This window comes from Pseudochaenichthys georgianus, chromosome 9 (genome assembly GCF_902827115.2).
Source record: "Pseudochaenichthys georgianus chromosome 9, fPseGeo1.2, whole genome shotgun sequence".
Classification (NCBI taxonomy): domain Eukaryota; kingdom Metazoa; phylum Chordata; class Actinopteri; order Perciformes; family Channichthyidae; genus Pseudochaenichthys; species Pseudochaenichthys georgianus.
The window spans coordinates 41,964,246-41,980,394 of record NC_047511.1 but is presented as its reverse complement, the minus strand read 5'-3'; the positions used below and the strand labels follow the sequence as shown (position 1 = coordinate 41,980,394).

At 40.0% G+C, this 16,149-nt stretch overlaps 2 protein-coding genes across 4 annotated transcripts in view; both read left to right on the top strand.

The window, feature by feature from the left end:
• Nucleotides 1-8,241, top strand: part of add2 (adducin 2 (beta)) — a 37,338-nt gene extending 29,097 nt beyond the window's left edge. Inside the window, exons 11-16 of one of the 2 annotated variants that reach the window (XM_034090570.2) lie at nt 411-524; nt 2,843-2,929; nt 3,018-3,144; nt 4,075-4,146; nt 4,920-4,953; nt 6,074-6,160. In XM_034090570.2, coding sequence (XP_033946461.1) covers nt 411-524; nt 2,843-2,929; nt 3,018-3,144; nt 4,075-4,146; nt 4,920-4,953; nt 6,074 — 435 coding nt within the window. In that variant the 3' untranslated portion in view covers nt 6,075-6,160. Of the gene's footprint in view, nt 1-410; nt 525-2,842; nt 2,930-3,017; nt 3,145-4,074; nt 4,147-4,919; nt 4,954-6,073 lie in introns of both variants that reach the window. The other variant, XM_034090569.2, reaches the window with a different exon arrangement.
• Nucleotides 8,242-8,976: 735 nt separating this feature from the next.
• snrnp27 (small nuclear ribonucleoprotein 27 (U4/U6.U5)) lies at nt 8,977-16,076 on the top strand. 2 transcript variants are annotated; one of them, XM_034090592.2, is made up of 7 exons: nt 8,977-9,176; nt 9,871-9,912; nt 10,461-10,587; nt 14,025-14,122; nt 14,242-14,321; nt 15,393-15,457; nt 15,796-16,076. In XM_034090592.2, the coding sequence occupies exons 1-7, from the start codon at nt 9,140-9,142 to the stop codon at nt 15,848-15,850; spliced, it is 504 nt and encodes a 167-aa protein (XP_033946483.1). In that variant the 5' UTR covers nt 8,977-9,139; the 3' UTR covers nt 15,851-16,076. The 2 variants fall into 2 exon arrangements, with proteins under 2 accessions (XP_033946483.1, XP_033946484.1); XM_034090593.2 differs by lacking the exon at nt 9,871-9,912.
• Nucleotides 16,077-16,149: the final 73 nt, after the last annotated feature.

The following is a 16,149-nucleotide window of genomic DNA, read 5'->3' as shown; positions in this document are numbered from 1 at the left end:
GTTAAAATAGTTTTTTAAGCAAGCAAATTACTAAATGATGTACGCCAACGGGATGATATCATGACTTGATATCTCAAAGTAATTACTTAAAATTGCAAAATTAAAAGAACGTTTCTTATTATAAAGATTTACTACTTTATTTATGAAAATGCTAAGTCATTTTTTGTAGACACTTATTAATGGAAATAATTTTAATTACTGAGTAATTCGTCTCTTTATTTCAAGAAAGTGCGTCTCGTGTGACTAACAGGGTATTTGGTTCTTATTTTTTCTATTACTGGCAGACATTGACTTTACACTAAAGCACACAGACTGGATCCTTTACACTTTGGACATGTTGAGTCCTAAACCTTTGCCCATTTGTTATGTTAAGTGGATTATGATATATTATTTTGTATGTCTTTCTTTAGTGGTTGAAGTCCGAAGAGATAACACAATCTGGAAGCACGGCCATCAAGATGGAGACCAACCAGTTTGTGCCTCTTTTCACCAACCCTCAGGAGGTGATCGCCACACGAAACAAGGTGACGTTTTCAATAGTTCCTATCTTTTCAGACTTGGCGAATGTAACCCTGCAAACTGCAAGAATCTTGACTTGCACGTCTGATTACACATTTATGTCCGTGATGACATGGATCTTTAAAGGTCCCATGTCATGCTTTTCTGGTTATTACCCGTCCCCTTGTGTTATGAAGGTTGTTCTGCATGTAAACGGTCTGCAGTCAAAAACCCTCAAAGTACACCCTGTAGCGAGTAAAACTCAACACAGAAAATACCTGTCTATGCTGCAAAACTGTGATGCGCAGGGGGGGGGGGGTGTTGAGCGTCCACACTACAGCTTCAAAAATAGCTTGGAGCTGGGCGTGTCTGGAGCTTGGGGATTTTATTCAAGCAACACGACCAACAACCAATCACATGAATGTCCCGCCCCCGACATACAAAGCAAAAAACCCCGGGGATTTTTTTGGGAGCAATATATATATAAACTCCCCAAACAGGCGAAAACCTACCAGTTTCCCCCACTGTCTCTGCCACCTCCCTCCATGCCTGGTTCCTCCGGTTTGTATCCCGGTAGGTGAAGAGGGTCTGGTCATACAAAACCGGGTGATTCGCTACGGCGATAGTTAGTTTCTCCTCCGACTTTTTTTGAAATATAGAAATGAACGGAGGGATATCTCTCCCAGCTTAGACGCGGTTTGATTGGCTACGGCTTCAGCTGTCAGATTTTCAGAAACGGGATTTGATTGGCTGGCGCTGGCTACTCCGGCGTCAGAAGTTGAACATTGTTCAACTTCTGACGCCGGAGACGGCGGAGACGGACTGCTCTGCTACCCACAATTCAGTTCGGCGAAAAAGCGAGGCAACGTGACGTCACCCCATTCAAAGTGAATGGGCAGATTGGAGTTTTCGACGCTGTCGGCGAAACTGTCGGCGAAACTGTGGCGCGCTTACACGTCCATTCGCGATGTCTCGCTGTCTCGCAGACCCCACGCAGCAAGCAGGAAATGAACCCAGCTCACACCGTCCGCTCCTCACAGCAGCGAGCCCCGCAACGTCCCGCCAACACGGCACCCAGACCCCACGCAGCATTCTCATCTGTTTGTCGTCACTGGTGTCCTTTTCCGGTTGCTAACACCATTGTAACATAATCACTGATGTTCCGCTGTAACGGTGGTGGACTCATCAGAACTGACCAATCAGAGCACACTGGGCTCACAGGGAGGGAGGGGGGGGGGCAGGAGCGAGTGAATACACATACTATACAGAGATGCTGTATGTGACACCAATGTGAGTTTGGAAAATTGCACAATGTAAATCTATTCTAGTCGACCTCAACGATGGAATTATGATCAGTGGAAATGGCCATGACATGGGAGATTTGCTTTTTAAAACAAACATAAAACACTCAAATTGCTTCGATTAAGAAAGAAGATTCCTAGAACATTACTGTTTAAAGCCCCAGAGTTTAAATTGCACATACAAAAAAACAATGTTGCACTATGAAGTTTAACCTTTGGGACGTTAAAATTATAATTATATGATGATCATGCATTTTATTGCAAATTGGAAATGTTGTGGGTGATAGGCATGGCATCGTGTGCAATGTAAGCCTCCAGAAGAGATAAAGTAAGTAAATAAGTACAAATATAATAGGACATGAAGGCTAGTTGTATCAGGTTGATAATCTAAAAAAGTCACACAATATTAAAGATGGCTGGTAGAGAAGGACACGACTCTCAGATCAAGAATAAACCAGACGGGTGGATTCAGGTGCAGCCAGCGGGGTTTAGTGACTGCTTATACTCAGTACTGGTCAGGGGCGGACTGGGACTACAAACCAGCCCGGGACTCTCGTACGGCCCACTTCAGTACCGCCGGCCCACTTCAGTACCGCCGGCCCACTTCAGTACCGGCCCATCGGGATTCGTCCCGAACGTCCCAATGGCCAGTCCGCCCCTGGTCCTGGTCTTCTTTTATTGCCTCATATCTATTGCTATCAGTGTCACAGTGACATGTTCCTACTATCCTCTTACAGTTTGTTTTAATTCAACAGTTGTGTTGTCGGGCAGTGTATGTAACCTTGGCTACTAAAACACTGATACTTATTTTATTCTACTACAGTTGTAACTACCCATTGCCTGATTAAGCTCTCAAACTGAAATGTTGTAAACAAATATTCCATTTTTTGCAAGTTGTGCAGTTTGAGTTTATTTGCAACTTTAGATCCTCTCAAACTTGTCTATGCTTCTGTCTCATGTAATATAGTTGCAAAGTTGTCTTCTGGTCTATCTTTGCATGCTATCGATGTGAAACAAACGAGACTTTTTGTTCCTCTCCTCAGATCCGACAGCAGAATCGCCAGGACATGAAGACGGCTGGACCGCAGTCTCAAGTCCTCGCCAGCGTTATAACGGTCGACGGTCCTCCGGTAAACTGCAGACCATCTCCTCTCCGAGTCCTCCTCCCTCGGCTGTCGTATTAAAAGCTTTCATTGTCTGTCTCTGCTTGTCTTTTAGTCTCCTGTGGACACTCCTAAAGTCCCACCAGAACCAGAACCTCCCAACCCCTTCAACCAGCTGACGGACCAGGAGCTGGACGAGTACCGCAAGGAGGTGCAGAAGAAACAGGATGGAGGAACCAACGGTAGGATTCATTTCACACGACTCAGCCCACTTTATAAACTCTATTTAGATGTTTACCTTGCAGTTAAAAAAAATCCTAACAGTAACTGCATACGGCCTGTTTACACTTTGAACTCGATTTGTAATATACACATTTCTGTTGCCGTGACATATTGTAAAATGGACACAGTCACATTTCTTCCGTTTATTTAAATATATTTTTTTATTTTTTTATTTGACTTCTATATATATATATTTGTATTTATTTAGTTTTTTGCTATATATTTTTTTAATTTCTTGTGTTTTATATGAATATTTTAGGGGATAAATGAAACACAATATAGCTATTAAAAGTTAATTCCCTGTGCTTTATATGGATCAAAGTATGTTTGAGTTTTACCCATAGGTGATAGTTTGAAGGAACACTTTTTATATCAGTTACTCACACAGTGTTACCTTGAATTCTTCCTCTGTGGGTGAAGCTTTTCATTTTTCATTTATTATTTTCAAAAATGTCTTAAGCAACTGACTTATCGTTAATATCGAATCATCTTATTGATTTTACCTTTCATGTACTTCTGGCTATATAAACGTAATGTATGTAAAGTAAAGGTAGCTTATGATAAATTGCACATTTCCCTCTAACCTTCTTAAAGGTGCTGTGTGTAACAAAATGACTGCCAACAACACTATATATTCTATTATAGTTGTACCAAATGTGTTGTTGATGTATACCCCTTCTGATTTCATGTTTTCTGGTGCAACATGTTTTAAAATATTCAAAAACCAATTGTTCACTTATCTAAGTTTTATTTTTAGAGGTTACACACAGCTCCCTGAACAAACTTGTGTCTGTGGTGTACACTATGTTCACGACTCCTGACTTCCTGCACAGCCTCACTGTCCCTCCCTGTGTGTGACTGTGTGTGTGTGTGTGTGTTTGTGTGAGTAGGGGAGGAGGTGGCAAATGACAAGGACTCTCCCCCCGCTGCCTCCCCCACAGAGAGTCCCCCTCCTCTCTCAGGTGAGGCCGTTCACGCTCTGCTCGCCGACCAGCAGCTGCTCCAAGTCTGACATCTGCCCTCATGCTCCATACGCTTCTGAAAACTGTGTTACACCTCTTTAAACCCAGCTCACACACACATTCAGAAACAACTGTATTAAACCTCCTTATTTATTTAAAGTGCCCTATCAATAGAAATTAGATAAACATTAGGCTGTTCTGCATCTTATTCCAGGTTGTTTAAGCGCTGTGAAAACAGCCAGCACTTTCAACATACAGTAATACAATGATTTGAGCTTGTTCTGTAAAGGCCTATATAAGAGGGAAAACAATGTAAGAAAGACAATGTTTTAAAACAAATAACAATTTAAAAAATCTATAAATTAATTATTTATTTAACGCAGACTACAATTTAAAATTCTAAATAAACACACAACCTCAGCACAGCACAAATAAAAACAACATGTAAGTGCTGGAAAAGGTTTGCATGTTATATTTGAAGGCGTAACATGGGCTGTCTTTGTTACCATGTGTTATTGATGTTTCTCATGAAAGACATTTTGACTCGAACTAACCGAAAGATACAGGAGGAGGTGAAAAGTATTAATAAAGCTTTCTTTACTTGTATATCTTCCAGTGAGCAGGCATTGCCCTGAACATGACTCAAAGTGAATGGAGAATATTTCTGTTATGAGTCAAAATGTCTGTTATGTTGGCTTTATTTACATTACATATTTCATCTGTACCGACTGTGTTGTCCTCTGTCTGTCCTTTTCTGTGTGACTGACTCGTAGGGCACACTTCTGGTGCTTTGGTCTTCTCTCACTAGTAAGTACAGAGAATGACAACCCATTGAACTAATACTTCACTACCAAAATAATCATTTGTACATCAGTAACCTTTGTTGCCTTGAATTTGTGAAGAACATTTTATTTTTCTCACGTGTTCCACGGGAAACGAGGATCAGAAAAATGAGAATATTCTAGATGAATTTTTGTTAAATCCGGCTGACAAAAACCAAAGTTTTCTTCCCAAATTCAACGTAACCCAGGGTGAATAATTGCAATTCAATAGATCATTTTGTGGATGAAATATTCCTTTTAAGCAAGCATGTTCATCTGCAGTGACATGTCCAGCATGTAGCTTTGCAGCTGCACTCCTCTCAGCTCTCTTCAGAGTTGGCAAAAGTACACACGTCCTTTACTCGAGTAGAAGTACAGATACGCGTGTTTAAAAATACTCTGGTAAAAGTAGAAGTACTGACTAAACTTCTTTACTCAAGTCAAAGTAAAGAGGCTTTGAAGTGTACTTCAGGAAAAAGTACCCATAACTAGCAGCTGCTTTAAAGAGTACCTGACCTCCCTTTATATTAATAGAACAATAATGTCATTGTTAGCTAATGAATGTTTCCATGGTGACCAACGGCAACATGACAACGTTTCCATTGGTCCCTCTTCTTTAGAGAAGACCAGGAAGTGATGGATACACGGATCGTGTTCAAATCAATAGGCACGCAGTGACTCTAAAGAATAATGATCACGCACCCACACACATTCAGACTAAAGGAACCAGCTGCTTGGGAAATGAGAGAAGTAGAAAGTACAGGTATTTGAGTTCAACATGTAAGAAGTAGAAAGTACAGGTATTTGAGTTCAACATGTAAGAAGTAGAAAGTACAGGTATTTGAGTTCAACATGTAAGAAGTAGAAAGTACAGGTATTTGAGTTCAACATGTAAGAAGTAGAAAGTACAGGTATTTGGGTTCAACATGTAAGAAGTAGAAAGTAGAAAGTAAAAAGTGGTCAGAAAAATAAGTAGTGGAGTAAAGTACTGATACCAGAAAAATGTACTTAAGTGCAGTAACGAAGTATTTGTACTCCACTACTTCCCACTTCTGGCTCTCTGTGAATGTTGCTCATTACTTTATGTTTTTTTTTTATTGGAGCAGAAGAGGCAAAGCCCGAGTCTCCAGCCATACAGAACGGAGGCGAGGAGGAGAAGCAGACGACGGAGGAGCTTGAGAAAGGGATGAGGGCTCTTTCCACCAACGACACCAACGACACCAACGACACCACCTCCACGCCCACCGCTCCGCCGCCCAAACCACAAGGCGACACCCCCGAGTGCTCGCCCTCCAAGTCCCCGTCCAAGAAGAAGAAGAAGTTCAAGCCGCCGTCGTTCCTGAAGAAGAGCAAGAAGCAGAAGGAGAAGGCCGAGACCTGAGGCGTTCAGGGACACCTGACCTCGGTGAAATACCACAGTGAAACATCTCCTTAGTGTGTGACACTGTGACAGAGTTAACCGCAGCAGCAGATCTAGTGTCAGTTCAGATGTCCTTCACAGACACGGTGTACTAACTTCACTTACAAATACTTTACTGTAACACTGATGCTCGATCCAAGTGGTGATTCATCTTAAGGGAGACACTGCAGGTGAACAGGCTTAGTTTATTAACTAATAGATAACGCAATTATACTTCCTCAGTTGATTACTTACATAAGACAATTATATTTTGTACCAAACCATAAATCAGTTTCTACCATCATTTTTTAGATAAAACATTCTATAAACCGAAGAGTGTGTGAACAAACCCCTCTTTAATAACCCTCAGAATAAACATAGGCATACTTTTTTGGTTAATGTTCAGTAATTGCTACTGAAGTGGAATTTTCTGACTTATTTTAAGAAAACTGCCTTCAAAGATATACACTGTAAAATTCATTTTACACACTACAGGAGAATAGGGTAAAAAATAACCTGTTAAGACATCAACATGAAACTCCCTCCGGTTACTTACATTAAGAAATGTTGGTTTAAATATGCAAAAGAACCATCATCTAATGCTAACTTTTGGTGAATTACGTAAAAATCTACAAAGGCACAAATGTGTTTCTTATATTTCCCTTCCATTACATATTACATGTTACTTGTTAGTCGCTTTTATCCACTTACTTTACTTCTCACTGTAAAGCGTCCTTGGGTTTCGTGAAAGGCGCTATATAAATTTAAATTATTATTATTATTATTAAAGCGACTAACATACTCAATACTGTGGGTAATCCCCACAGGAGCAATTTGGGGTGAAGTGTCTCGCCCAGGGACACAACGACATGCTGACTGCAGTGGGGTTTGAACCTGTGACCCCCTGATCCGAACACCACCGCACAACCCACTGCGCCACACGCCTCCACCCCATATGAAAATAATATGAAAGATATATTTGCCTGTAGTGTCTCGCCTTAGGTTAAAGGACACTGATCATGTTTTCACGCAGTGTTTGACCCAGGTCCGGTACAACCTGATGCTTCTTGTCACACACACTCAGTCCCTGTATTACTCACGTCTTATTTTCACCTGCTGTGCTATCAAACCATTACTTAACTTCACTGTATAGGCATTCAAACACTCTTTCTTAAACTTAGTTACTTGTGCACTCAGAATTTGTTTCATACCATTGATTTGTAATCCACAACTTTGCAAGACACGGCAGACATTTAACACCCCTTGAATTATGCACCAATTATCCATATAAGAGGCACTTGACATAATGTATATTGACATTTTAGTACGTTGTATTTGTTCATCGTCATAGGCATCTTCTAGTCATTATTTGGTTTTAATTATCAGATAGATGTTGCAGGTATACTCTGTGAGCACAGGTGCAGTACATGTAGAAATACACTGATAGCTTCTGATTGTGCTCCCCTGAATGCTGGTTATGTGTGCAAATATCAGCCTATTGACGTTATTGCAGCAGGGAAGAATAAAGAAAAACTGACTCGCAACAAAACACAAGTCGCTTTAAATGCCTCTATTAACCCGAAAAAGGATGAAGCATAAATAATTTGTTGCTTGCCGATGCAGTTTGAAACCCAGTAATAGAAGATACTGAAGGTACTAAACATTCCACTTTTCTCATGTTCTTTTAAGTGTATGTGTGCAAAATACCTCTTGAGAGTTGTATTTATTTTCAGTTGTAACCAGTAGCTGTTATCAGATATGCTGATGTGTGATGTTTGCTTATGGTTTTAATTTATTTTATATTAGAATGTATAAGTGAGTGTTGCAAGGTGACCATGTATCAGTCATTAAAGATCAAGTTTGATTTAAAATCAACTGGACATCAGGTTTACGTTTCTTTCTCTGCTTATTTGACCATTTGAAGTCCTTATTAAAGTACTATTATTCGTACTAAATAAGGACCCACCGTGACAAGGGTGTCACATGCACTTTAAATGTTCTGGAAAGTTCCTTATACAGCTTTAGCCTGCTCAGTTAATTTAGCTGATTCGATTATATTGAGTTGATATGTTTCTTCAATTTCTTCAATTCAAAGAATGTTCAAACCAAAAAATCATCCTCATTAATGAAGTTATATATAAGAGTTATTTTACCTTTAAAGTCCAATGTGACATATATGTCACATTTCAGATATTTGACACTAGGGGGGATTATTTTCAGAAATGTGTTGGTCGTCTATTTAGTCTAAATTATGTTCCCCTTAATTTCCTCAAAAGTAGAAATGGGTCCGGGTTCTTATGGGTTAACAACGAAATACATGTTTTTTAAAGAGAAGACAATGAAAATAACTATATCTGTGATTACATGAATAAGTAAATTACTAAATGAATGTACATTTAAAAATACTAATATGAAAAATAGACAAATCATGTGTCATGGTATTAATATTTGTTGTATTCATGGTAACAGTTGAGCATTTAAACTACATCATTATTTATATAGCATTTATATATAAAATTAGTTATTCCTTTCGTTTAAATTGAGAACCATTGATATAGCTCTAAAACAGGCGGCGACTTTCCTCCACGTCGGTAGAGGGCGCTCTAATGCAGGAAGCTAACCGGAAGTTAGCATAGCAACGGACAACAGACCATCCTGCATTGAAGTGGTAGCCATACAAAACAACCCACAGTTTGGTAAAGATTCTCCCCTTTAATTGTATTATATTCAGTAATACCTTTAACTACTTGGGTCACTGTTGTTTCATAAGAACATGGGCAGGAGCAGGAGTCGGACTCCTCCAAGACGAGGTAAGAATACTTAGAAGTTATCGTTAGCTACCTAAGCTAACGTAAACACAACGCATGATGCTAATGATGATGCTACCGAGCTCCAAACATAACACGTTATCTTATTTCACAGTATAAGAAAGCAGACATTACCACAATGTGACAATTACATTAACACACTAGAAAGCAAAACATTATTAACGTCGCATGTTTACAACAACACACTACTACACTAATAATCCGATGTTTCTTAATGTAACCATAACAACGGGTTCATGTTAACTTATAGTCAGTTAAAACTGAGTAATACATATATTGAATTTTAATGTATATGGGTTTTGAAGTAGTCTGAGTATGTGAAGGCTCACAGTAAATTCTAGAAAGTGCAGAATTATAGAAGCTATATCACGATAGATGCAACCTGAGTCCAGTTTTTTAATCACATCGACTGATTTAAAGGGTGATGGAAGAACTTTGATCTTTACACAATGCTCCGTAAAAACATCACATTTTAGGAAACATTTGAGTTGGTTTGTGGTTGTTATTGTCAATTTAGATTACATCCTTTTAAAATATGTGACTGAATTTCTACACATTTGACCTTTCATTGCGGGGCAGGGTTTCAAACTATAAACTTTAAAGGCACGTTGGTTAAGGTCAGCCTTACCTTATATGTAGATCTGTACAGTATTTTAATGTCTTCTTGCATATTCAGGCGGCCAAGTTCTACCTGAGGTCGAAAAGTTAAAGAGTAAAGGTAACGTGTCCTGAAAACAATGTAATATCTGTATTATATCAACAACAATATACATTTGCATGAAGAATGAATGGGCACTCTTATCCACCAATTAAACAGAAATATTATTAACTTAAATGTTCATGCGAAATGGGCCGAAAAATTCAGATGTCTTGCTTTTCTCTGTTAAATATCATATGAAAGTGCTTTTTTCTCTTTTATTTTAGTAACTGAAAATAAAATACATTTAAAGACTTGAGCTTGGACTAACTAACTGGATATTTCTCACTACTTTCAGGCATGTTAGAGACCCAATAGATTGATCAAGCTAATAATAGAAATAATTATAATTGTCAGTCCTACGTGTGGCATACATTGCACTCTGTCTTTGCAAAAGAAAACTACAAATACACTTTAATTAGACGCGCATGGAGCCAACAGATGGATGAGGTTAAGCCCTTTTTAAATCACACCTCTTAATGGTGTGTGGAACACTGTTATTGTGTGGATGCCCATAAGGCCTGTTACATTTCTCAGTTCCCGGCTAATATGATCTCGTTCCCCTGCAGAGAGAAGGCGCTCCCGCTCCACTTCTCGGGATCGTGAGCGAAGGCGAAGGGAGAAGGAGCGATCCCGTTCTCGAGATCGCGAGCGCAGGAGAAGTCGCTCCAGATCTCCTCACAGGAGACGATCCAGGTGAGGAAAGACTGGATGGGACTTCTCGTAGCCATGTTTCTTTTTTAATTATATTTATGTCTTGATTCCTTTTATGATTGCAGTGTGCTATTTAGATTTTTAACACAAAAGTAGGATAAATATTACATTTGAGACTTAATGTGTTTTATATTGTCAACAAATATGAGTCTAGGTAATTGTCAAAGACTAGCTTTGTTTTGAATGATTGCAGTTCATGTATGGTACTATTTGCCTTTTGAGAACAAGCACATGTATCTGCAAATGAGACTTTGTGTTTGGCATCCAAGATCCTATCCTCCCATGTTTTTGTGTGTTACTGAATAATGTGAATGCCAATTTATGAAATAAGTGCAGTATTACTGCTGTGGTAACACTGCAACAGGAGGCCACTTAACGTGTGTCACAATGTGGGCTATTTTGCACCGCGATATATTTCTCTGTAGGCTCCTTTTCCCTAATTAGATTTGACAGTTATAAAACGTATGCCTGGGGTAAAAGCAAACCCTTTAAAGAGCCTGTGACACCATCCCAACAACTGTTGTGCAATGAAATATTGGGCTACTAGTAATCTCGAACCGTCAGTTTAAAAAAGAAAAAGCGACACCGTTCCGTTAAATATCAATAATTTCGAACATCGCGGGGAAATTCCTTGACTCATTTTGAAGTTTTGGGGGAAGCCGGAAGTGACGTCAATGCGGGAACGCTTCGAGAGCCAAACACGGACAAAGTGTGTTGTGTCATCCGTAGAAATGGTGAATTACTGAGATTAGGCACGTTAATAACGTTTTAATGAAGTTGACTATAGTATATTCATATTTGTCAGTGCTTTCATGTCAATTCGGCGACATAAACATAAATGATCGTGGTGAAGATGATGATTACATTAGGATTACAAATCGGGAGTGAGAGCTGCTGAATTTCCTCCCGATGGATGTGATATAAAAACAAATTGATTATTTTTGTGGTTGTAAACTCAAGTGGATGAAACTACATTTATTAGTGCTTTCATGTCAATTCGGCGAACATATGATACATGAAATGATCGTTTGTTTGAGCCGGTCTGCATTTCCTGATGAGAAAACAAACCGATGCTTTTTGTAGTTGTAGTACACCAACAACATGGATTAAACGTGTGGTTTTTTACCACAATGTTGGGGAAATTAATGGATAAAATGCACGGATTATTATTATTATTCCCACTCCGATCGGGACACTAGGTCCACCGTTTCCCCGCAGCGAGGCTCCCCCCGTTGACAGTTTACGTGGGCTGGGTGCAGTGGCGGACTGGCCATCGGGACGAATCCCGATGGGCCGGTACCGAAGTGGGCCGGTCGGATAAGTCACCAGCACATCCCCCATAGGCGGCGCGTGAGGCTCAGGTTTGAGAAGGCTAAATAACTTCTTTTACCTGACGCTGCCCGCCTCCGGCGTCTATAGAAAAGAGATCAACTCAGTGTGCGGAGTTTAAATCTCTCAAGTCATATTACAGGATACAGGAAATACAGTTTAAACTGCCGTATGCAGAGAAGACGCCGACGTGTCGCACTTATCATTCATATTACATCATCAATCAGTCGATCATATAATATATCATATATTTCCTTATCTGAGTCAGCTTCTCCAGCCTCATCTGGCCGTGCAACACTCACAGTGTCACAGACTGTATGCAGAAGTATTATTTAACACATTATGTTGACGAAACACTCGAGACAAATGTAATTAAAGTCAGATCCACTCGTGTCTTAGACGTGAACGCGCTCTCAGCTGGAGAGAGAAACCCTGGCTTGATTTACCGAGTTGATAACCAGCGTCGTAGGACCGCTTAGCGAGATCTCGTGTGTTAGTTTGTTGTTGTTAGTTTGTTTGTTACTCAAACATATCCAGGGTCTGTTGAACTGGCTTCGTAGTACAGGGCACAGGTGGCGAGCAGCGCTAATGTCAAAGACACAGACATTATACATTATATTTGTATTTTACCAGGATGCAGTGACACAAATATTTACATATTTACATTTACTATATACAGCACCTGCCGCCCCTGACATCCCCACTCCCCCCGTTGACAATTTACTAGCGGTACCGAAGTGGGCCGGTCGAGAGTCCCGGGATGATTGTTAGTCCCAGTCCACCACTGGCTACATGACCATATGATCGCCCATATTGACGCACCTCATTCCTAAACTTCTAACAGATACAACATAAACCGATCCTTCAGCCTCATGTGAGCTCTCAGACACGTTCAACATTAACCTGTCATCGCTGTCTGAGCTTGCTGCTGTGTGCGCCGTCGTGCGTTTACATCTGACTGTGTATATATATATAAAGGTTTACATGCAGAAGCTGGGATCCTGGACGGTGCAGCTGGAGCGCTGTGCCCGCAATGACGTCACCCATCATTTGGCGGGACTTGAAGAATCCGCGAGAAGATCCAGAAAATTGTCAACATTGAAGGCAGATTAATGGTTATCAAAGTACAAATATCCAAAATCAGTTCAGTAACGGTTTTCAAGGGGACAATATGTACTCAAATTGATGGGTTTGGATGATGGGGGAAAACCGTGTCACAGGCTCTTTAAGTGGCTGTCCTTTGCTGAACGATGGCATTGAAACCTGTATTGTTGCCTCCGTTAGACACTTAAGCCGCGTTCACACTGCGGTACTTTTCCCACAAAGGTTCATGCGAACTTAGTTCATGATCGTGTTCACACCAAAAAGAGCCGGTACTAAAAGTAGTTCATGCGAACCTTTTAATCCCCTCGAAAGTCCCTGCTAGAGAGCAGGGACTTTCGAGCGGCTCTTTTTTGAGAAAAGAGCTATATTTCTGATTGGCTGGGCGGATTGCAAACCACGCCCCGTAAAACTCCCAAAAAGTTTTGTGAAGCCGCCATTTTATTATCCTCGCATTAGCATTATTAGCATTAGCATTAGCCCAGCGCAGAAACGCAGAGAGACTAACTTATGGCAACACAAAATAAAACATGGGAGCGGTGGAGATGAGGAGGTGTTGGCGTTCTGGCGATTTACTCGGAAGGCTTCAGTAGAAGCTGCTGGGAGTCCCAGCAGCTTCTACTGAAGCCAGTCCCCAACTCCGGGGACTTTGGGCGGCAGTATACGCCGTGAAGTGGTTTGCAGCCTGCCAGTAAACCCAAAGCAGAAGAAGAAGAAGTGACATCAGCGGCTTCATTTGCCTAATCCACCCCCAGGGATTTGTTCTGGTGTGAACGCGATCTAAAGAGTTCGCATGAACTAAGTTCGCATGAACTAAGTTCGCATGAACCTTTGTGGGAAAAGTACCGCAGTGTGAACGCGGCTTATGACACAAAAACAGGGGAACATTAGGTCCAGGTATTAGACTTACACAAATGATGACCATTATATTCCCTTTAAGTTGCAGAAGCATCCTGCAGTTATTTCACATTTCCTCGTGTCCCCTGCAGGTCTCCCCCCAGACGCCATCGCTCCACATCCTCCGAACGGCGTGATGAGGACAGCAAAGAGCCGAAGGAAAAGGCTGCAAAGCCAATTCTGATCTCAGGTATTCAAATGCTAATGTACCCCTAAATGCTATATTGACATGCATTTAAAAAGACTTTCAGCTTTGACAAACATTTAGGTTTTCGGCAAAACTTCAAAAGCATCCTTTCGTTTTCACAGAGGAAGACATGGAGGGCAAAACCGAAGAGGAGATTGAGATGATGAAGCTGATGGGATTTGGTTCCTTTAACTCCACCAAGGTGAGAGCACAGGGTGTCCTGTGGTGTGCAGCCACAAGGAGGCGCACTTTATTCCAAATACCGTTTTTTATTCCACATTCCACTGAAGATAGACATACTGTTTGTTTTGTCCTTGCCCTTTTTACTTGCCAATTTGTCATAGTTATGCTCTGAATTTGCCCAAACACATGGTGACTGCCCACAGTATCATTAGAAGTAGATCCTGATTATTTAGTGGTCAATATTCACATATCATCTACTGTGCTTTATTGATAATGTGACGGTGGTCTTGCTTCTATTGCAACATTTATCCTCCTTTGACAATGAAGTGCTGAAGTATGTTCTAATTGATATTTATAATGACTCTTTTTCTGGACAACAATCAACCTTCAATTGCTAACTTGGGGTAAAATATAACAATACAAAAACGATATGAAAACATCTGTTTGCAAACTCTTTCACGACCAATGCAGTGTAATCCAAGTCTCATTAATCTAGTCGTATGCTTACTACTTCACACATATGACTGTCTCTAAAACCTTCCTATTTAAAACTCTGGATAATCAGTGTCATGTTACACTTGCTACTGTTTTATGTGTAATGGTATTGTTTACTGACGAATAACACAGTGTACATTATTTTCTTAACTTGGCATTTCCAACCACTGTACATTTGTATTATAAGTTTCATAGGAATACAGATTTGTTTTAAAGATTTTTATCTCCAAAAAATGATCCTCACAAATAAGTTCAGTGTAGAAAACGAGCAATAGGAGTCAAGCAGATTAAACTACATTTACAGAGTTCCTGCATATTCTCAGGGTCTTAAGTCATAACATTCATTTAAAAATAAGGCAGAATTATTACTAAAATGTCTTAAATCAAAGTGTTATAAATTGCTTTGGTAAAGGATGTAGGGTTTTATGACTTGCAGTTTTCTCAAAGCATTTTAAAATCAGAAAGTTTAGCTATTCGAGAAAAAAGATTGGCATTTAAAAAAGTATTTAATCTCCTTAAACTGAAGAAACCCCTAATATTGTTAATATGTCAAAAAATACACCTTGCACTGTCTCATGTGATTCCTTTCAAACAGGGGAAGAAAACTGACGGATCAGTCAATGCATTCGCTGTCAATACTTCCATGAAGAGAAAATACAGGTATGTCGTCAACAACAAAATAAATAATCCGGTTTGTATTGAGCTGTTTTTTGTTAGCAACAGACCGTTTTTGAGAATAGTTGCACAGGCTCCTGTTCTAATATATAGTGATGATTTTTAGGATTTTCTTTGAGCCCGTGTTGTCGATAAGGTGTCCGAGTACGAGTGTCAACTTTTCAGAGCGCTCTCAGCATCATCCACTGTTACTTTAGCCAATCACCTTTTGCAGGTGTCTCTATGCAGAGATCCCGGCTCCCCTATTGGTGCTCGATGATGTAATCTGCAAGTGTTGCGAGGGTAACAGTGATGTAATGTTTTCTTATATATATATTTTTTAGGCAATACATGAACAGAAAAGGTGGATTCAACAGACCACTGGACTTCATCGCCTGAAAGTATCGACAACTCGTGAAACTCACCTTCGTACTCCTTCTTTATAGTTGTGGATGATATTGAGCTATTTCTTGTTTTGTGTCATGCAACATTTATGTATATACTTTTTAAATCTCCTATCAACACTCTGCTGTGGCCGATTATTGATAGCGGACACAATATGTGGAGCTTTGTGTTGTTGAGTTTCCTGGGCGGTTTTATTTGAAATAAAAGCAGTTTAAATATGTGTGTTTGCAGTTCTTATAAGAATAAATAAAGCCAAATGTTCCTGTTGCATTTGCCATGATGTGTGGTAACGT

Coding starts and splice junctions, on each gene's coding strand:
- snrnp27 (XM_034090592.2), top strand. CDS start 9,140: ATGGGCAGGAGCAGGAGTCGGACTCCTCCAAGACGAG. Junction 9,913..10,460: donor CGAAAAGTTAAAGAGTAAAG/GTAACGTGTCCT, acceptor GTTCCCCTGCAG/AGAGAAGGCGCTCCCGCTCC. Junction 10,588..14,024: donor CCTCACAGGAGACGATCCAG/GTGAGGAAAGAC, acceptor TGTCCCCTGCAG/GTCTCCCCCCAGACGCCATC.